This window comes from Sapajus apella, unplaced genomic scaffold (genome assembly GCF_009761245.1).
Source record: "Sapajus apella isolate SASKATOON/1434 unplaced genomic scaffold, GSC_monkey_1.0 scaffold43, whole genome shotgun sequence".
NCBI lineage: Eukaryota > Metazoa > Chordata > Mammalia > Primates > Cebidae > Sapajus > Sapajus apella.
In genome coordinates, this window is record NW_022436983.1 from 10,439,779 (window position 1) to 10,462,042 (window position 22,264).

The 22,264-nt window shown below is 54.3% G+C and overlaps 1 protein-coding gene across 1 annotated transcript in view; it reads left to right on the forward strand.

Moving 5' to 3' along the window:
* Positions 1–22,264, forward strand: part of PADI1 (peptidyl arginine deiminase 1) — a 44,335-nt gene that overhangs the window by 12,123 nt on the left and 9,948 nt on the right. The window contains exons 2-11 of the mRNA XM_032300573.1: positions 7,531–7,711; positions 8,885–8,957; positions 9,648–9,709; positions 11,052–11,169; positions 11,269–11,394; positions 13,837–14,009; positions 14,168–14,271; positions 15,334–15,457; positions 15,835–15,942; positions 18,250–18,401. Coding sequence (XP_032156464.1) covers positions 7,531–7,711; positions 8,885–8,957; positions 9,648–9,709; positions 11,052–11,169; positions 11,269–11,394; positions 13,837–14,009; positions 14,168–14,271; positions 15,334–15,457; positions 15,835–15,942; positions 18,250–18,401 — 1,221 coding nt within the window. The remainder of the gene's footprint in view (positions 1–7,530; positions 7,712–8,884; positions 8,958–9,647; positions 9,710–11,051; positions 11,170–11,268; positions 11,395–13,836; positions 14,010–14,167; positions 14,272–15,333; positions 15,458–15,834; positions 15,943–18,249; positions 18,402–22,264) is intronic.

Below are 22,264 nucleotides of genomic sequence, written 5' to 3' on the forward strand. Positions count from 1 at the left end.
TAGGATTACAGGTGTGCACCACCACACCCAGCTAAATTCTGTATTTTTAGTAGAGATGGGGTTTCACTATGTTGGCCAGCCTGGTCTTGAACTCCTGACCTGGGATCCGTCTGCCTTGGCCTCCCAAAGTGCTGGCATTACAGGCGTAAGCCACCGTGCCTGGCCTGGGACTTCCATTTAAAAAGGTCCCTCTGGCTGCTGTGTTGAAGACAGACTGTGGGGAGAGAGGGGAAGTGGGGGACTGGCCTATGGGAAAATCCACGTGGAAGCAACTGGTGGCTTGGACGGGCATGAGCTGTGGCAGAGGTGGGAGTGGGCGGAGTCTGCCTGCAGTGGCCGTGAGGGTGGAGCTGATGGATTTGCTGAGGGACTGCCTGTGCGTGTAAGGAAACGAGAGGAGGTGAGGCTGGACTGGAAGGTGGAGCCGATATCGACTGGGCAGGGGCGGATTTGAAAGGCATGGGGAAGGAGCTGGGGAAGGAGTGGACATAGGGAGACAGGCGTTTGGCTTTGGGCTTGTGAAATTTACAATGCCTGGTAGGGCCGGGCGCAGTGGCTCATGCCTGTAATCCCAGCACTTTAGGAGGCTGAGGCCAGTGGATCACTTGAGGTCAGGAGTTGGAGATCAGCCTGGCCAACATGGTGAGACCCTGTGTCTACCAAAAATACAAAAATTAGCTGGGCGTGGTGGTACACTCCTGTAATCCCAGCTACTCGGGACGCTGAGGCAGGAGAATCTCTTGAACCCAGGAGGCGGAGGTTGCAGTGAGCTGAGATTGTACCATTGCACTCTAGCCTGGGCGACAGAGCGAGGCTTTGTCTCAAAAAATAAAAAATAAAATAAAATAAAATATCTGGTAGATACCCAGGGAGATACTCAAAAAATAAGAGGTCTGGGAGTTCTAACCATATTGATGTGGCAAGTGGAGAAAACCAAGGGAGTGGGTGTAGGCAGAAGAGAGGAGGGGAGGAGAGGAGAAGGGGGGAGGGAGGGGAGGAGAGGAGAGGAGAGAGGGGAGGAGAGAAGGGGTGAAGGGAAGTTAGGGGAGGGAGGAGAGGAGAGGAGAAGGAGGGAGGGAGGGGAGGAGAGGAGAGAAGAAGGGAGGGGAGAGGGGAGGAGAGAAGGGGTGAAGGGAAGGGAGGGGAGGGAGGGGAGGAGAGGAGAAGGGAAGGGAGGGGACAAAGGGGAGGAGAGGAGGGGAGAAGGGAAAGGAGGGGAGAGAGGGGAGGAGAGGAGAAAGGGGGGAGGGGGGAGGAGAGGAGAATTAGGAGGAGAAGAGAGGAGAAGGGAGGGAAGAGAGGGGAGGAGAGGAGAAGGGGGGGTGGGAGGGGAGGAGAGGAGAGGAGGGGTGAAGGGAAGGGAGGGGAGGAGAGGAGAGGAGGGGAGAAGGGAAGGGACGGGAGGGGAGAGAGGGGAGGGGAGGAGAGGAGAAGGGAAGGGTGGGGAGGGAGCGGAGGAGAGGAGAGGAGAAGGGAAGGGTGGGGAGGGAGGGGAGAAGAGGAGAAGGGAAGGGAGGGGAGGGAGGAGAGGAGAGGAGAAGGGAAGGGTGGGGAGGGAGGGGAGGAGAAGAGAGGAGAAGGGAAGGGTGGGGAGGGAGGAGAGAAGAGGAGAGGAGCAGAGGGGAGGCTGAACTTGAAGCCAGGTGTGCTGGGAACAGCCCCACTCTGAAGAGTACTGGTGTGGGGATTCTGCCCGTTGCTGATGGTGTCTATTCCAATTACACATTTTGGAACTTGTTGTGGGGTGGGGTGGGAAACCACAGATGGGCTTAGGGGCCCACTGAATCCACTGTGAGAAGAACCTGAGCTGAAACTCGGTGCATCACCTGGCCTCCATGAGCCCCTGCTCTGCCGGGTGCTGTTTAGGGTCTCCTAGATCAGTTCAGGACGAAGGCGCAAGAAAACCGGGAACGTCTGTACTTCCGTTCCCCACTGCACAGTCACCCTGGTAAAAGGCTGTGCGTCCTCTTCGGGAAGGCTGGGAGAAAGATGAACAGGGTAAGTTTTTGACAACGTGCCAGGGTTCTTCCTCAAGGAGATCTGATTGTTTATTTTTTAGGAAGGTTACAGGCCCCTAGTTAAACACAACCATTATTTAATATTAAACTATACACACTTACAATTAAACAAATTATATTAAAAACAAAGGCAGTAATACTGAAAACTCATCACCACCTAGTTATTTTACAATTCTCCCATTGTCTATATGTGGTGGAAATAGTGACGAAGTGAGGGGCTATGATGCATCTCTTTGAAACGCTGAGTCCAACGATGTTGGGCTGGTAAGTTGACCGTAGTGGCAGTATTTACACCACAGAAATTGGTCAAGACTACAAACCAGGGCTGCATTCATGGTTTTGTTGAATGTCTAGACTTCAGAAAGTGATGGAGAAAGGTTAACAGTGCTGACCAAACATAAAAGTGTATTGCGTCTATAGCCGTGACACTGCGGTTAGCACCAAAAATTGAAGTATTCATTCCCCTAGGATTATCTGATTCCGCAAACAAGTTGCTTTCATCCTAGATGAATGAATGAAGGGTGACATGCATCTTCATTGTTTTTCTTTTGTCTTATTCATGACCACAAACAAAAATATCAACCAATGTTTGTGTCACACATCAGATTTAAAGACAATAAACGTATGGAGAAAGAATTAGCAGATTCGAAGGCAATTGCGTTGGTCAAATCATGATGAAATTGGCAACCACAGGTTGACTGCGGTTAAAAGAGAGGACATCTGGAAGATTCGATGGACTATATAGAATTTACAGCACGTTTGACAATAAAGAATAATATGTATTATAGGCCGGGCGCGGTGGCTCACGCCTGTAATCCCAGCACTTTGGAAGGCCAAGGTGGGCGGATCCCGAGGTCAAGAGATTGAGACCATCCTGGCCAACATGGTGAAACCCCGTCTCTAATAAAAATACAAAAATTAGCTGGGTGTGGTGGCACACGCCTGTGGTCCCAGCTACTCAGGAGGTTCAGGTGGAAGAATTGCTTGAACCCAGGAGGCGGAGGTTACAGTGAGCCGAGATTTCACCACTGCACTCCAGCCTGGCGACAAAGCAAGACTCCTTCTCAAAAAAAAAAAAATAATATGTATTATATTATTTTTACATTATGTGCTACACATTATTTACATCAGTGAAACATTATATAAGTTTATATATATGCATAAGACCCCCCGACTCTGGAGAGCGGGTTGTTAAACATTTACCAGCACACCACTGCCCGGAGTTAGGAGGTCAGTAAAGTGACAGAGCAAAGGCATCAGAGGAAAGGCCAGGGAGTTGGCAGAGAGGAAGCAGAGCCAAGTGGGAGTGTCCCAGCTGCCAAGTGGGAAAGTGTTTCAAAGACAGGTGATCATCTGGGCCAAGTGCCTCTGACAGGTCAACGAGGGGAAGAAGAGAAAGACCCTCGGGCTTGGCAACAGTGGGGTTTCCCCGGTGTGGTGGGGAGGGATGGTGATTAGAGGCAGCTTGCAGAGGCAAAGAGAAGAAATAGTTGGAGGTGTCACGGGAGCAGAAGAAATGAGGGGGTCAAGGCGGAACGAGTTTGGGATGGGCGTTATTCACCATGCCTGTGCTGGGTGCAAGGAAGGGAGAAGGGGCAAGGCGGGTGATGCCCTTGAGTAGGGGATGTGCTCCCAGGAGGGCTGGTCTTGGGCAAGAGCCCAGGTGGCTAGCCCCTTGACCCAGGACGGCAGGCATGGCCGTGGGCTAAGAGGCAGGCGGGCTGGGAGATGAGGTGGTGGGAGGAGGGAGGTTGCGGCTCTGACTGATGATCGGGAGGAGGGGGAGGCTCCCGGAGATGGGAGAAGACAGGAAATAGTTCACCAGGACACTGAAAGAGAAAAGAGCCTGGAGAAGCGCTGTAGGAGCCCCGGGTGTGTCTCGCATCCCTCGAGGTCGGCAGTCATGAACCCAAGTGAACCACGGTGGGCTGCGTGGTGCAGGTGCAGAGGGCAGAGAGTTGGGTCTGACTGTAGCTGGAGCTCTGCCAGGCAGCTCGAGGGAGGGAAAGACGAGCAAAAGATTAGGGTGTGGGGCAAGGGAGTGGCCGCAGCGGGGGACTGGGATCTGTGCTGATGAAGGGAGGAGGGAACGTGAGGGGTGAGGGACAGCAGTGGGAGGCAGGTAGAGAGGACTCAGGCTTCAAAGGTCACACGTCCTGGTGGGCTGAAGGCTGGTGGCGTTGGTGTGTTAGGATCGAGCTGCAATGTTGGGAAGTGGTGTCCGAGTGATCTGCCCACAGGGAAGCTTGTAGTGGGTGCAGTTTTCTGGTAATGACATTCTACAGGGCCTGCCCCCAGGAAGGAGGGGGTGAGGCCAGGTGGGGGACAGGAGCATTGGAAGAGGTCAAGGGACTGAGGGACCAGGGATCAGTACACCATCTACATCTACGTCACTGTCAAAGTATAAACCGGTGAAGGCAGAAGGCTGAGGACATGGCAGGAGCTGGCACCCTCGAGATGAGGACACAGCGACGGTGTGCAGGGGTGTCCCTGCAGATGGGCGGTGTAGTCTGCAAAGCTGGGGGATTAGGGAGTAAAGAAAGATGGGCCAGGAGTGGTAGCTCACGCCTGGAATCCCAGCGCTTTGGGAGGCCAAGGCGGGCAGATCACGAGGTCAGAAGATCAAGACCATCGTGGCTAACACAGCGAAACCCCGTCTCTACTAAAACCACACACAAAAAATTAGCTGGGTGTGGTGGCACATGCCTGTAGTCCCAGCTACTCAGGAGGCTGAGGCAGGAGAATCACTTGAACCCGGGAGGTGGAGGTTATGTTGAGCTGAGATCTCACCACTGTACTCCAGCCAGACTCAAAGAAAGACGATGACCTGGAAGGGACATTGAGGAGCATGGAGGACCCTTGCCCATCTCCAGGCCCAGGGGCTGGAGGGAGTAAGGCAGAAGCAGTCACCATGGAGATGGCCGCAGGGGAGGCCACGCCTACTGTTTGGGCAGGCCTCCTTTAGAGCACAAGTCAAGGAAACTCTCTGGGGTGGGACTGGATACCCTGGAGATGATGGTGGCTGGGATTGAAAGGGAGTTGAGGGGGATGGGGAATGGGGTCAGACCAGAGGATGAGAGTCCAGAAGACTTGGGGTTTCCATGGTAACTGATGTAAATGATGAGGAAGAGCAGGCAAGATGGAGGACCCCGGAAAGTGCCGTGGAATGTGGTGATTGTAAAATCAGGAGCGGGGGATGGGGAGGTGGGTCTTGCCAGCAGCCTGCGGGGGCTCTGGGGCCCCTGTCCACTCCTGCCTCATCTGTAAAATGGGGATAATAATCTTGGCTTTGGGTGGCTGCGATGAGCATTAGGGAGCATTAAGCAGGACGTGGGTTTGTTGGGATTAGGACCGTTTGTCACCACAGTCAGTGCAGTAATGTTTTGATGGGGCCAAGTGACCATGGCAGAGGTTGGGGAGGGGGTCTGGTTTCTCCAGAGGGCTGAAATTTGGGTGGGTTTTTAGGGGCCTAGGAAAGAATGAAGGCAAGAGAATATGCAGAACACAAAATTCCTCCAGCAGCATCTTTGCGGTCAGGTGGATGTCTGTAAGTGGACTTGACCTTGGTGGTGTCCTGGGGGCTGATGGCTCTGCCGCGGGGGATGATGTCCCCTGAAGTGCAAAGGAAGAACAAGCAGCAATGTGTAGTGCTCTGGCTTGACCTCCCCTCTAGGGTGTGAGCGCCTTGGGCCCAAGAGCCTCCTGGAACTCTGGGGGTTACCGCAGTGCCTGGCACACAGAGGCCACAGTTCATGCTTACGCAGGGGATGAAGAAGAATGGGATGCCACCCTCAGAGGCCCTGTTGGTTCCACTCTGGGTGCCCTGTAGCCTGAGTTTGCAGGGCATCCCCCTCTGAAGCTGTGGGCCAGGAGCGCTGGCCCCGACCAGGTGTGGCTGGGAGCTGCTGGTGATAGGAGGAGTAGCGTGGGAACCTGGCAGATGAGTGCCCCAGGCTGGGGTCAAGGCGGATGGGAGGCTTCTCAACGTGCAGTTCTTGATCCCAGAGCTCTGGTGTATCAGGTGAATGCGGTGTATTGGGTGATGGAAAGAAGTGGCACCGGGTACTGGAGTTAGTCAAGTTCTAGATCTCACTCAAGTTCAGGGGCTTGAGAACCCCCCTGCAGGGGGGCAGAAAGTGAGATCCGTCCATTCATTAACAAGTTTTTATGCAGCACCTGCCATGTACCAGACACTGTTATAGGTGCTGGGGATGCAGCTGTGAACAAAACAGATAAAATTCCTGCCCTTGTGGAGCTGATCTTCTCGAAAGAGAGATGGACAATTGACTGGCATTGGGGTGGAAGAACTGCTTACTGGGAGGTGGAGTTTGCAGTGAGCCAAGATCGCATCACCACACTCCAACCTGGGCAACAGAGTGAGATTCCATCTTAAAAAAAAAAGGAATCGGCCGGGTGCAGTGGCTCATGCCTGTAATCCCAGCACTTTGGGAGGCCGAGGCGGGTGGATCATGAGGTCAAGAGATCGAGACCATCCTGGCCAACATGGTGAAACCCCGCCTCTACTAAAAATACAAAAAAATTAGCTGGGCGTGGTGGCATGCGCCTGTAGTCCCAGCTACTGGGGAGGTTGAGGCAGGAGAACTGCTTGAACCCAGGAGGCAGAGGTTGCAGTGAGCCGAGATTGTGCCACTGCACTCCAGCCTGGCACCTGATGACGGAGTGAGACTCTGTCTCAAAAAAAAAAAAGGAATCATGGGAAGGGAGATGGGGGGTGACGAGGGGAAAGACAGCCCAGGTGCAGCATTAAACGGAGCGATGGCAGGTGCTTGCTGAGAAGGTGAGACTTAGGCAGAGCCCTGAAGAGGGTGAGGGAGGGAGGCTTGTGGCATCTCGGGAAGGAGCAGTCGATGTGGCAGGAGCAGCCAGTGCCAAGGCCCTGAGGCAGGACAGCCTGGCATCTTCCTGACACAACGAGAAGGCCAGCGTGGCTGGAGCGGACTGAGCCAGGGGAAGTGTAAGAGGGAGGAGGAGGTCAGTGAGGTGTCAGGGGCACGTCAGAAGGGCCTCGTGAGCAGCTCGGTGAAAGGAGGATTCTGCTTGTGCTGGGTTTGATGGAAACCACTGCTTTCAAGCAAAGGAACAACAAGCTCTGCTGTGTCCAGGACTGCAGGGGCCCGGGTGGGACCTCGGACCAATCAGAAAGCTGCTCGGCGATCCAGCCGAGGAGTGATGGTGGCTTGGGCCGCAGAGACGCCAGTGGAGGTGGTGAGAGGTGGTGGGTTAGTGGATTTCCTGTTGAGCTGGAGAGTTTGGAAGTGTCAGATCTGGAAGAGACTTGGGTGTGGGCTGGGGTTGTCCAAGGCTTTCCCATCTATGTCCTGGTGCTCTGATGCCCAGCCCAGGTTGGTCTCCTGGCTAGTAGCACAGCCCTGTGCCTTCCTGGCCTGGCTGTTGAGGGGTGCTGTTTGAATGGCCTGGCAGCCCCAGGCCCCACCCCACTGTGGCCACTCTCCTGAGTCCTGGGTCTCTTCCCCTCTTCCTTCTCTGCCAGTGATGTGCCCAAGGGTGCCAGCAGCTTCGGGGTCTCTGGGAGCTCCGGTGTGGAGGTCTTCATGGCCTGCAATCGCACACACGTGACAAAGCCCATAGGCAAGGCCAGCTGGCCCCTGGACACTGATGCAGACGTGGCCGTATCTGTGGGCACAGCCAGTAAGGAATTAAAGGACTTCAAGGTAAGAGGCCACTTTCTCATAGAAAAGGGTGGGATCTCCCCACCCCCATCCAAGGTAAGACCCCCACCATGGCAACTCCCATTCCAAAGCTCCCCACTTAACCAAAGCTCACAAAGCTTCTCACACGACACACACAAAACATATCCTGATACAACTCCACAGATGCCCAAAACACGCAAACCTCCACCACCGCCCCCATATCACACGTGTACACACGAGTACTTCCACAAAACACAAATTCTCCTAGTCACCCCCTCAGATTCACTGACAACCTCACATTAATCCCTGTATTCAGCCGACAGACAGACCCCGAAAGCAGTCCCGCTGCTCTTGTGTGGGCAGGACTGCACAGCAAGAACCCGTGCACGTGCACACGCCCGTGTCCACACCTTTGGGTGCGTGGATTTCCCGCGCCCGGCCCACCTTCTCTCTCACCGCCTGCCTGAAGCTCAGACGATTCCCTCCTCACTCGCCCCAGCCCCAGGCACCCACGGCACACAGTGACCCACCAAATCCTAGACATGGTCCTTTCTCCCCCACAGGGAAAAGGCAGGGACGGAGCAGCTGCTGAGAGAGGGGCTCAGGAGCCCGCCATGGGCTCAGATCCCACCTCCTCTGCTTGCTTGCTGAGGGACTGCTGGGCCTGCAGGCAGGGCCTGGACCCTCTCATCCCAGGGGCTCCCTGGGATGGCCCATGTGGGAGGCTTGGCGTGGAGCCTGGACCATGCTATAAGCTCTGTGACCACGGGCTGTGATGATGGGGGGCTCTCGTTCCCATTTTATATAGGAAGCACCTGAGGTGTGGAGGAGCTGAGAGACTTGCCTAAGTCGATGGAGCCAGTTGCTCCTCCCCCATCTGCCAGCTGCTCCTGCTGGGAGCTGCCCCGCCCCTCCCATCCCTCCACCCCACCCTTCCCATCCCTCCACCCTGCCCCCACTCTCCTTGCTCCTAACACCTGCTCCGGGAGCCAGGGTGTCCTCCGCAGCCTCTTGCTGGAGAAGGCAGCTCTGAATATCCCAGCCGGGCACCTTTGAGTCTTGGAACAGCAGAGACTGGGGGTCTCCATGCCTCCCGCGCCTCTAAGCAGGGCTGTCAGGATGTGTCCCCCACCGCCTCTGCCGCCGCCATCTCTGAAGGTGGTGGCCGTGCGGGCTAAGGGCTGTGTTCCGCAGGTGAAGGTCTCCTACTTTGGGGAGCAGGAGGGCAGAGCCCTGGGCCACAGTGTGCTTTACCTCACTGGCGTCGGTAAGTAGCACCTCCTGGGGGCCCACATATCCCCTCGCCCCGCCCCCCGGGTTGGCTCTTTGAGGGCCTTAGTGGGTTCCTTGGAGAGGAAGATTCTTCATGGCCAGCTTCCTCCACTGCGGAGGGACTTGGATTCCTCAGGGACCTTCTGTCCACTCTGGATCCACAGGGCTTGAGACCCGGCCGTCCTTAGGACCACAAGGATCTAGAAACTTCACTCCCAGTGAACAACAGCTAGACCCACACTAGGCCTCTTTTATCCGGAGTCCCTTGCAGACCCTCATTAGACCTCCAAGACCCAGCACGGAACTGTGGAGAGCCACGCACCCCCTTCAGCCAGGGCCAGGGCGATGGAAGGGCAGCCCCCAGAACTTCGGGCCATGTCCCCAGTTGCCAGAGTTTGGGGTCACCAGCATATGATCTAGAACCCCAAGGCCACCTAGAGCTAGCAGGTGGACATGAGCAGGCAAGGAAGTGACTCGAGAGCCGAAGGCTTGGGTCCCTCCACCTCCCAGAACCACAGGGCCAGCCTCAAGAGCCTCCCAAGTGTTAGGTCTGGAGCCCTGGGCAGGGCAGGGCATCCTGGTCCTCATGGGCTTTGGAGGGGTTGGAGTTTACCCAGCCTAGACTTTAGGGGTGTGAGGATGGGGCTGGATGAGCCCCCGGCAGCCCCTCTCTATCCCTTTGCAGATATTTCCCTTGATGCCGACACGGGCCGCACAGGCAAGGTGGAGAGAATCCAAGGGGACAAGGTGAGACCCTCCCGGGAACCCAGGACTGCAGGGTTGAAAGGCAAACTTGGGGTGGTCCCGGGTGGATTGTGGCCTTCCTCCAGAAGAGTGATGGATCCCCAGGGACTGTACTATCTAACTGTGTAGCGAACCCATCTGAGGACAGCCAAATGGGCATGAGTGGACATTAACCTACACCCTGTAACCGACATGCTGTGTGACTGCTGGAAAACAGCTTACCCTCTCTGGGTCTCTCTTGTGCCACCTTGAGATTGAGATTGGTTCTTTTGCTTGCTGCCTTTTTAAATTTTGAGGGCTATGTTTGGAGCCCTAAACACTCAGGAGTACTTCCTAAAAGGCTGTTGAGTGACTGAAGGCAAGGAGAAGACAAGTTTTCGGGTAGAGGAGGCTATAGTGGTCAGCCCCAGGTAAAGCCTGGAGAGTAAAGAAGAGGACAGGGTGGGCTCAGGGCATCACCTCACAGGAAGTACCTGGAAGCTGTCCTGGGAGGGGTAGAAGGTACAATTTGAAGGGAAAGACTCCAGAGAGGCAGCCTGGATCACAAGGCTTTGAGGATAAGGTGGGCAGGGCTGCCATGGATGGCCGTGCAGGTTGTTCACTGCACAAGCGTGCTTGGGCACAGTGGCAACTATGATACAAATCATGTCTGGGGCCCTGTTACAGAGTGCCATAAAGGCTAACAGTGGCCCTATGCAATCCTAAGGACCTGGATTTGAAGGCCAGCTATGTCACTTGGGGCTCACCTCCCAGAACCTCCCCACCCTCTTCTGTGAAATGGGGAAAGTGAGCTCCGCCTCATGGGTCTAGTGGGGAGGCATGCTGGGGAGAGCGGCAACCACAGAGGAGGGAGGGCTCCAGACATCTTTCCTGCCCTGGCTCAGACCTCAGCTTGCAGAGCCTGCTTGACTGCAGGGAGATGCCCGAGGTGTCTGTGGGATACGTCCCAGGGGAAGGCTGGGATGGGGAGGGTCTCCCAAAGATTCTCCAGATCCTGCCCCTCAACAAGGTCATGGTGTGCCCACCGTGACTTTGGCAGAGCTAAAGCTCAGCTAGTATTTGAAGGCCATTTCTGGGTGTGGTAACAAAACCTCTGCTTCTCCAGTGTGGTGTCTGGGTAGAGCCATTATACATGGTTGTGCAGGTTGTTCACTGCACAAGGATGAGGTGGGTCTAGAGCCTTCCCTGGAACTCCATTCCCCAAATAATCCTTTTTAAAATCTTGAAGCAAACCCAGAGTATGGAAGTCTACAATCTAACAAAGCAGCCCGCCCTGGCCACGTCTAGAACCCCTTCCTGGAGCCTCCTGGTCCCACTGATCCCAAGGCATCTTGTTTTGCTACAGAAAACCTGGCGCTGGGGCCCTGGGGGCTACGGGGCTATCTTGCTGGTGAACTGTGACCGGGACGATCACAGGTCCACGGAGCCTGACCTCACCCATAGCCAGCTGAGGTCGCTGGCTGGTGAGTGACCCAAGGTGTTGTCTGGGCAGTGAGGATGGGGGATGGGGCGATCCTGTTGGGGTGGAGAAAGTGCTATCTCAAGGGAGCCATTCTCTCCAGACCTGCAGGACATGTCCCCACTGGTGCTGAGCTGCAATGGCCCCGACAAGCTCTTCGACAGCCACAAGCTTGTCTTGAATGTGTCCTTTTCTGATTCCAAAAGACTGAGGGTCTTCTGTGCTCGGGGTGAGTGGCCTTGGACTCCCGGCTCCATCCCTGTCTCTCCTCTCCTCCCCCCATCTCTCTCTCTTTTTCTCCATCACCTTTTTCCAACCCTCATGAAGCTCACGCACAACCCCTCCATCGGTACAAAATACAGTCCCCAAGGAGGAGATTCAACAATGGGTTTCATTTTCCGGGGAGGAAAACAGAGGCTGCGATGCAGGAATTCACAGTTGTACAACCATCTGGGGGGAGCAGGCATTCCAACCCAGGTGTCTTGGCTGCACCAAAGCTCCTCCTTTTACCATTGCCCCACCCCTGTTCCCTCCTCGGGCCAATCAGTGTGGACTGAGCTGCCTGCCAAGCACTGTCCGGGAAGGGAGGGGGTGAGGACCAGTGAGGCTGAGGCCCAGGCCCTGCCCCTGCCTCCAGAACCCAACTTTTCCACCAGTTTTTATTAATCAGTCTGCGGCTTTGAAAAATATGGCCAAGGCTGGGCACAATGGCTCACATCTGTAATCCCAGCATTTTGGGAGGCAGAGGCAGGCGGATCACCTGAGGTCAGGAGTTCAAGACCAGACTGGCCAACATAGTGAAACCTCGTCTCTATTAAAAATACAAAAATTAGGCCAGGCGGGGTGGCTCACACCTGTAATCCTAGCACTTTGGGAGGCCAAGGCGGGTGGACCACAAAGTCAGGGGTTCAAGACTAGCCTGACCCTCATGGTGAAACCCCATCTCTACTAAAAATACAAAAATCGGCTGGGCATGGTGGTGAGAGCCTATAATCCCAGCTACGCAGGATACTGAGGCAGGAGAATCGCTTGAACCCAGGAGGCAGAGGTTGCAGTGAGCCGAGGCCACTGAACTCCAGCCTGGGCGACAGAGCAAGACTCTGTCTCAAAAAATAAATAAACAAATAAATAATAAAATAAAAATCCAAAAATTAGCTGGGTGTGGTAACTCATGCCTGTAGTCCCAGCTACTTGGGAGGCTGAGGCAGGTGAATCACTTGAACCCAGGAGGCAGACAGAGGTGGCAGTGAGCTGAGATCACTCCACTGCACTCCAGCCTGGGCAACAGGGTGACACCTCATCTCAAAAAAAAAAAAAAAAAAAAAAAAGGCTGGGGACAGTGGCTTATGCCTGTAATTCCAGCACTTTGGGAGGCCAAGGCGTGAGGATCATTTGAGCCCAAGAGTTTGAGACCAGCTTGGGCAACATGGCAAAACCTTGTCTCTACAGAACATACAAAAAAATTAGCCTGTAGTCCCAGCTACTCTGGAGGCTGAAGTGGGAGGATCGCTTGAGCTGGGGAAGTCAAGGCTGTAGGGAGCCGTGTTCACGCCACCGCACTCCAGCCTGGGAGGCAGAGTGAGACCCCGTCTGAAATAAATAAAAAAGTGAAATCAAATAATAAAAAACCTACCACTCCTTAACCCCGAGGGCACTTCCTTGTTTTTACAAACGGCAACAGGCGTCTCCTTCCCCTTCCTGTTTCCCCTTCACCCTGCTCTGTTGAAACTGACTGAGAACATGTTGTCCCAGCTAAATGAGCCTGGCAGGAGCCAGAATGTTCCCTCCCACGCACCAGCGGTGGGCGTTTGGGCAGAGGACTCAGCTTGAAAGCACTTAGTGTGACACCAGGATGTGAGCAAAGTCTCGTCAAGGGAATGGACCGCCTCTCCCGCTGTGTGCAGCCACTGCTCTGCTTTCTGCATCTACGGAATTCCCTATCTGGACATTTCATATACATGGAGCCGTATTATATGGTTTTATTGTAGTGAGCAGAATGTCTTCGATGTTCATCCATGGTGACATGAATCAATGCTTCATTACTTTTCTTATGTTTTAGAGACAGGGTCTCACTCTGTTGCCCAGGCTGGCGTGCAGTGATGCGATCACAGCTCTCTGCAGCCTTGAACTCCTGGGCTCAAGCGATACTCCCACCTCAGCCTCCCGAGTAGCTGAGACTACAGACATGTGTCACCATGCCTGGCTATTTTTTGAAATTTTCTGTAAAGATGGGGTCTCGCTATGATGCCCAGGCTGGTCTCAAGCAATCCTCCCGCCTTAGCCTCCCAAAGTGCTGGGATTACAGACATGAGCCACCATACCTGGCTGGTCATTACTGTTTATGAATTAAAAGTATCCCGTCTTATGAATATATCACATTTTGCATATCTATTTATCCATGGGTAGTCTTCACATTTTATGCCAGGTGCTTCCATCTCGTTATTTTGTTTAAGGTTTATATTGGTTTCATGAGAAATGTAATGTTAGCCATTTTACAGATGAGAAACTGAGGCTCAGAGAGGCTGAGTCACTGAGCCAAGGCCACGCAGCTTGCACGTGGCAGAGCTGGAGAGGAACCCAAGCAGCTCTAACCACAAAGGGTGCTGGATTCCTGGGCTTGCAGCCCCTCGTCCCTGTCTCTGCGCTGGCCCCTGACTCTCGTTCTTTCTAGGTGGGAATTCTCTCTCCGACTACAAGCAGGTGCTGGGGCCCCAGTGTCGGTCCTACCAAGTTGAGCGGCAGCCGGGGGAGCAGGAGGTCAGGTTCTACGTGGAGGGGCTGACCTTCCCCGATGACGACTTCCTGGGGCTGGTTTCCCTCAGTGTCTGCCTGGTGGACGCGAGGGTGTGTACAGCACTGGATGGTGGGCGTGGGGGCTGAGGGGCTTGGAGGCCCAGTGTGGAGGCTCCAGGGCTGGGCAGGCTGGGGGCTGGGGGGCTTGATGGGGCTTGAGCAAGCTAAGGATCCCTGCAGGGCCCACCAAGTCCTCATTCTCCCCTTAGGCCCTGCTCGAGGTGACCCTCTTCACAGACACTGTGGTCTTCCGCGTGGCCCCCTGGATCATGACGCCGAACACTCAGCCTCCCGAGGAACTGTATGTGTGCAGGTGAGGCTCCCTTCCCCAGCCCTCCCTGAGTCTGGAGTGCAAAGGTAGGGGCAGAAGCTGTGTCAGGGCTGCACCCCTCACTCAGACCAGTGGATTCACGGTGGGCACCCATTTGGGCAGAGCCAGTGGCGGGACAGCAGCAGGTGGGCTGGGCCCACCCTGCCCCACCCTGCCCCAGCCTGCCCCAGCCTGCCCCACCCTGCCTTGTGCAGCAAAGACCCCGCCCAGGTCATTAGCTCAACCTCCGGCCGCCCTGCCCCTGTCCTGCCCTCTTCCTGCAGCCCTGGAGCATCTCCGATTTAGTCTGGGCAGCAGGGCCAGGCCCTGCAGAGGCTGCTGGTGGCCATAGGAGACCTACCCTCGCTGTGACACGGGTACAATCCCCTGCCTGCTGAGGACATGGGAACCCATCTCCGGGGCCCACGGCAAGCCCCATCTCACCCAGCTCGCTGGTCCTTCTGCCATCTCTCAGAATTCGCATCATGCCCTTGAGGGGAGGATCAGCCTCGATGGGCAAAGCCCTGCCAGGCCTCTTTGCCAGAGGTCAGACCACTGGAAAAAGCCACAGTTGAGCTGGACAGAAGTTAAAAGGCTGGGAAGGGTGTGGTCAGACAGGTTTGCTCTGCTTCTCTGGGTCTAGGTGTGTACAGGTATTAACAAGAAGCTCTCCTCCTGCCTGCTAACCCTCCCCTGACCCCTTGGCTTAAGCCAATTGGGTGGAACAGGAGTACACAGGGCTACCTGCCCCTCACTGCTACCTTAGCCCATAAGATTCAGCCCCAGGTCACCTCCGGGGCTGCTCTGCTGACTCCCTATGCCGGGTTAGGTGCCCTGCCTCTGGGCTCCCCAGCCTGCGCTTACGCCTCACCGTGCACCTGCCACCTGATATGATCTGCAGACTTCATCCATCTTCCCCATGGGCCTATGAGCCTCTCAAGGTCATGGACTGGAACCCCTGTTCCCCAGAGGCTGCACAGGCCCAGCACAGACTGAAGAAGGCCACCCACGCCTCAGCCACAGTCGGAGGTCTTTAGCATGCTCCCCGCTCACTGTCTTTTACAGTGTGGTGGACGACCACGGCTCCAATGAGAAATTCCTGGAGGACATGTCTTACCTGGCACTGAAAGCCAGCTGCAAGCTGGTCATCTGCCCTCGGGTTGAAAATCGAAATGACCGCTGGATCCAGGTGGGAGCAGAAGCGGACTCCAGAAGAGGGTTGGGCAGCCCAGGAGGCCTGCAGCCTGGCTTGGGGAAAGGGAAGCCGCACGGGCTCCTGCTGGACCTCAGTGTGGCTGGAGAAGCCAGGGCAGCCTGGGCCAGGCCTCTGGGGTGAGGGCTCTTCTGCTCCTGCGTCAGCCCCAGCCCCACTGCTTCCCTCCACATGCTCTGGTCCCAGACGAGAGTTCTCTCCTGGCTGGGGTCCTAAGAAGCCTCATTCTGCCCCGCCGCCAGGTCTTAGGGAGGACCTGCTGCCCTGCCCTGCCCCAGGCCTGGTGGGGACCACCCTGCTCTGTAAACCCGAAAAAGGTCTTTTTCGTGACTTTCTCATCTCTCCCCTCCCAGGACGAGATGGAGTTTGGCTACATCGAGGCCCCTCACAAATCCTTCCCCGTGGTCTTTGACTCCCCCCGGAACAGAGGCCTGAGGGATTTCCCTTATAAGAGGATCCTGGTACGTGGCGACAGGCAGAGTGCGGAAACCCTGGGTGGGCCCTCCTGGAGGAGCGATAGTGAAGTCTCCTCCGGGCCTGGTCCTATAGGGCCCAGAGAACGGCAAGAGGGGGCAGACGGATACAGGAGGTGGGATATCAGCAAACTGGGGAACCAGTGGGGAGGTCGGACAAGAGATAGAAATGATATGCAAATCACATGCAAATAGGCAAGGTTGGGCAAGAGATGGAAATGATATGCAAAACATGCAAATAGGCAGCAGCCTGATTGTTCCTGTGTTGGGGAAATTAGCATTGTGGTCAGCTCTAGGGGAGACCAAACTGCCTTTTGGAGGGAATGCACCCTTAGTGAGCCTGCCTCGGTCCTGTTCTTAAGAGCTAGGGCCTCTCTTTAGGTGTCAAATGTTTTCTGAACACCTACTATGTGCCAGGCACTATGCTACCTCCTGTGCGCAAGATGGCAACAACAGCACCCACCATTATGTATTGCGTTCCAGGAGCTGTCTCTTAGTTTTCCATGGCTTACCTGATTTATTCCATGGGGCACGCCTATGGATAAGTGCTTTCATTATTCCCTCTTTATGGATGAAGAAATCAAGGTTCAGGGAGGTTAAGCAACTTGCCCAAGGCCATGCAGCAAGTTAATGGTGGCATCAAGATGCAAAGCTAAAGGGGCTGTCCCCCGAGTCCTGCACTCAGCCTTGAGGCTGCACTACCCCTCGAGGTGAGCCTACGGTCTCTGTCTGTTTCCCGGCTCCCACTGCCCCACTGCTGGGACAGTGCCGATCCAGGCGGGAGCCATGATGGGATGCAGTCTGTGGGCACACACAGCAGGGACATTCATCCCAGCCTGGAGGGATCAGGTGACAGTGAACCCCGCAGGTGAGTGCACCCATCAAGGCCAGCGTGCTGGAGAGGGACCCACCTGACCTGCCCCAGGCTTGGCCTACGGGAGCCAGGGGATTTTTTACTGATTTCATCTTTCATTTTTTTTTGAGACAGAGTCTTGCTTTGTTGCCCAGGCTGGAGTGCAGTGGCATGAATTTGGCTCACTGCAACCTCCGTCTCCTGGGTTCAAGCGATTCTCCTGCCTAAGCCTCCCAAGTAGCTAGGACTACAGGTGTGTGTCACCATACCCAGCTAATTTTTGTATTTTTAGTAGAAACGGGGTTCCACCATGTTGTCCAGGATGGTCTTGATCTCTTGACCTCATGATCCGCCTGCCTCGGCCTCCCAAAGTGCTGGGATGGCGGGGGTGAGCCACCGCCCTGGCCCTGCTCTCATCTTAATCATTGTCATTTTCTACTTTCTTTGTGTTTAGTTTGCTGTTCTTTTTCTAGCTTGAAATGGAAACTAAGATTTTTCAGCCTTTTCTCTTCCCCCAAAAATACACGTGTTTTTTCATTTTATTTTGTGAGAGAGGGCCTTGCTCTGTCACCCAGGCTGGAGTGCAGTCGTACGATCCTAGCTCACTGCAGCCTCAACCCTCTGGGCTTAGCCATCGTCCCTCTTCCGCCTCCTGAGGAGCTGGGACCACAGGTGTGCGCCACCACACTCGGTTTAGACACGTGTCTAGAGCTCTGGAACTCCCTAGCCGTGTGCCTCACCATCCTCCCATGACGTTTACTGTACTGTCAAAAGACAGTAGATTTTCATGAACTTTCACTTTATTTTAATTTTATTTTTTATTTTTTTTATTTTTTATTTTTTTTGAGACGGAGTTTCACTCATGTTACCCAGGCTGGAGTGCAATGGCGCGATCTCGGCTCACCGCAACCTCCGCCTCCTGGGTTCAGGCAATTCTCCTGCCTCAGCCTCCTGAGTAGCTGGGATTACAGGCACGCACCACCATGCCCAGCTAATTTTTTGTATTTTTAGTAGAGACGGGGTTTCACCATGTTGACCAGGATGGTCTCGATCTCTTGACCTTGTGATCCACCCGCCTCGGCCTCCCAAAGTGCTGGGATTACAGGCTTGAGCCACCGCGCCCGGCGAACTTTCACTTTAAAACCTTGTTTAATTTCCACTTTGATTTCTTCTTTGATCCCCGGATTCTTTAGGTGTGTATTGCTTAATTCCCAAACACTTGCGGGAATTTCTAGTTATCTTTTGGTTATCGATTTGACTTTAACTGCATGGTTCTCAGAGCCCAGGGGGGATTTGTATACAGTGGATAGAGGTCATTTTTCAGGCTCCAAGAGCCAGGGACTAGGAGTCCCTCAGCATCTTCCCCTGCTCCAAGAACCGTCTTGTCCTGGCCTCACTGACCTCTCCTTCTTGGGGTGGGGGTCTCGCTGCTCCTTTCATAGGGTCCTGACTTTGGATACGTGACCCGGGAGATCCCATTCGCTGCTCCCTCCAGCCTTGACTCCTTTGGCAACCTGGATGTCAGCCCGCCTGTCACGGTGGGCGGCATGGAGTACCCGCTGGGCCGGATCCTCATCGGGAGCAGCTTCCCCAAGTGAGGGAGCAGGGAGGGAGGGGGGGGCATGAGGGGTCAACAGCAGCATCCACCCTCCTGTGCCCCCATCACAAACACAATTCCCCAGTCTGAGAAGTGGCCTTGACTTCCTGCGTGGAATCCTAGAATCAAAGACTTGGTGACCTAGGGTCTCAGATATAAAAGATCACAGAATCTTAGGAGGAAACTCAGACACTTGCGGCCTGCCGTCTTTTGGCCTACTTCATTTTATGAGCTTAATGAGTCTCCAACATTAAATAGATACATCAGGGGACCTCCCACAAAAGGCCAGGTCTCTGACTGCTCATGAAAAACTGGAGAAACTGGGGACGTGAGATACTGTCCCGCACAGAGACAGAGGAATAGACTCACTGACTTCTCCCATTAGGAAGTCAGAATAGCATCTGTCCTAAGCATGGCTTAAAAGGGCCCTGAGGTCACGAAGTGCCCAGGGCAGGTGGCTGCAGGTGAGCAAGTGATTGGCCAGGATACCCTGATGACGGAGGCGAGTTGATGGATCTCACCCTGGACAGAGGTGATGAGGCAGGAATTAAAGTATTTAGGTTTTAGCCCTCGAACAGGTGACAGTGTCTGCCAAGACCTGCTGAATGGATCCACACCCTCCCTGCAGGTAACCAAAGAACAGGTGGTAAAGTGTAGGGTCCTGGTGGGTGCCCCTGCTTCCTCCCTGGAGATGATGCCCACTGCAAGCCCTGGAGATCACCTTCCTATTTGTGGGGGTTTTTGCATGGCAAGGGTGTCCCCATTTGCCCCCCAAGCCCTGGCTGACCATCTGGTCTCCAGCCCAGAGGAGCTGGGCAGTGTTGAGAAGGTCACAGCCTCACGTGGTGAACCTGGCAGCCTTGGGGCTCTGGATCAGGTGAGGTGAGGCTTCCTGGCACCTACCCAGGCGTGTAACTGGGTGCCCAGGCTGGATGCCTGGGGCTGAGGCTGGCCAGGATGAGAGGTATATGCTTACCCTGCTGGTGACTCATGCCCAGACACTATTGTGTGGGCTGTTCTGCTCACACCCTTGTGGGCAGAAGTGCCTTGAGGCCTCAGGACAGTTTCTAACTCAGGGAGGGACCCGTGAGGAATCAGGCTTTGGAATCAGATGGACTTGGGTTGGAGTCCTGGCCCTGCCACTTACCAGCCATATGATTTAGGCTGTGTCCCCTAAACCAGTGTTTACCACAGTGCCTGGCACATAATAGGTGCTCAATTAATTCATTTAAAAAAATGTTGTGTGCCAAGCACAGTTAAAGGTACTGGGGATACATCAGTGAACAAAATAGACGCATTTTAAACGAGCAAATTATTTTATGCTCTGTGCCTCCATTTCCTTATCTTTAAAATGGGCCTGATAAAAATCCCAGTCCCAGCTACAGAATCAGCATTACAGGGGATAAAGAATTTGTGTCAACCACCTCTTGAATGTTTAGGTATTCTTCAGTCGGCCCCAGTAACGGGGCTGTTTCAAAGCGGGTTGGAACTAACTGATCACCTACTACCTACTGTGTGTCACACCCATAGTGCTTTCCCCAGGCTACCTCATTTAATTTCTACAACAACCGTGTGAGGCTGAGACCATCATTATCCCATTTTACGGATAAGGAAGCTGAGCTTAAAAAACTTAAGTTACGTGCTTTCTTTCATACATTCATTTACCAATTCGACAAATATTTATGGAGACTTCCGATATGCCAAGCCCAAGATCCAATGCTGAGGATACAGAAATGGCTGAGAAGCTGGCCCTGGAGATTTATAGTCTAATGCGGGAGAAAGGCAAGCAATGGATCAGAGAGGGGATCACATGTAATCCCATGTGCGGTGTCTCAGAAGGCTTCCTAGGGGCAGCAATGATATTGACGCATAATGATAAAGGGGAAACGGACTTCAAGCCAGTAATGAAAGAAGCAAAGTAGGCGGGGCGCGGTGGCTCATGCCTATCATGCCAGCACTTTGGGAGGCCGAGGTGGGAGGATCACCCTAGGCCAGGAGTTTGAGACCAGCCTGGCCAACATAGTGAAACCTCGTCTCTACGAAAAATACAAAAATTAGCTGGGCGTGGTGGTGCATGCCTGTGATCCCAGCTACTAGGGAGGCTGAGGCAGGAGAATTGCTTGAACCCAGGAGGCGGAGGTTGCGTTGAGCCGAGATCACACCACTGCACTCCAGCCTGGGCAAGAGAGCAAGACTCCATCTAAAAAAATAAAGGAGACAAAGTACCGTGGAGTGGACCAGTGTTGCAGACAGAGGGAACCACATAGGCAGAAGCCTGGAAGCCAGAGAAGGTACAGCTCAAAGGAAGAGCGGAAAGAACTTGGTATAAGTGGCATGTAGAAGGGCAGGGATGGACTGGCAGAGCCTCAGGCAGGAGCGGGCTCTGTAGGTCCAGCTGGGGAAAGAGTTGAAATGCCTCACGGGGTGGTTCTGTCCTCCAGGATCCCTGGGACCCAGGCTCAGGGGCAAAGAGCTCAGAGAACGCAGGCTCAGGAAGGGGAAGGGGCTCCTTTGTGCTCTCCAAGGACTTTGCTCCCTTCTGTGTCCCAGGCTCCTGCCCCAGTGTCTACATCACACTGCAACGCGTGTACGTCCTTACCTGTCTGCTCCCACAGGCCTCACTAGCCAGCGAGCCAAGCCAGGAACCTTCTCTCAAGGGTGCAGGGGTCTTTTCTGGGAGCTCCCAGGCACAGAACAAGGACTCCAGATGGGAACATGAGGGGTCTCCAGTGTGGACGTGCCCCCATTCCATTGGCTGTTGGATTGAAAACCAGGAATGAGGCCCTTGGTGGACAGACGGGAACTGAGGTTTGAAAAGGGTTAGCTACGTGCTGAGGACCGCATGGCAAGTTACCAGTACGGTCAGAACCCAGGTCTCCTTCTACTTGGGCCCCACACTAAAATTTAGCACCTCAGGTTGCTGTCCTGTGACCCTGCTTTGGCTTCTGACCTTAGCAATGGACAAAACAACCAAACATTCTAGCAGAGAGAAACAGACAATCAGTGAACAAAACAAATAAGCACATCCTATCATATGTATGAATATAGTATGAATGCACAAACAAATGCATATAACTTTACTTTTCTGGGCCTCAATTTCCTCATCTGTAAAATGGGGACAGTAATAGTCTTAACCCCACAGGGCTGCTATAAGGATTAAATGAGGTCACTTGGGCAAGGCATGGTGGCGCAGGCCTGTAATCCCAGCACTTTGGGAGGCTGAGGCGGGTGGATCACCTGAAGTCAGGAGTTCGAGACCACCCTGACCAACATGGCAAAACCTCATCTCTACTGAAAAACAAAAATTAGCTGGGTGTGGTGGCAGGTGCCTGTAATCCCAGATACTTGGGAGGCTGAGGCAGGAGGACGGTTTGAACTTGGGAGGCAGAGGTTTCAGTGAGCCAAGATTGTGCCATTACACTCTAGCCTGGGAGACAGAGCAAGACTCCATCTCAAAAAAGATAAATAAATAAATGAGGTCGCTTGGGTAAAGCACGTGTGTGGCACATGTCGATGAATATTTGTCTCAGCAAGGCTGATGTTCAAACAAAGCCTTGAAGGAAAAGAGGCAGTGAGGCCGGGCACAGTGGTCCTCACTTGTAGGCCCAGTGCTATGGAGGCTGAGGTGGGTGGGCTGCTTGAATCCAGGGGTTTAAGACTAGCCTGGGTGACATGGCGAAACCCCATCTCTACAAAAAATACAAAAATTAGCCGTGTGTGGTGACACACACATCTAGTCCCTGCTACCCGGGAGGCTGAGGTGAGAGGCTTGCTTGAGCATGGGAAGTTGAGGCTGCAGCGAACCATGACTGCAACACTCTTCTCCAGCCTGGGCTACAGAGTGAGACCCTGTCGCAAAA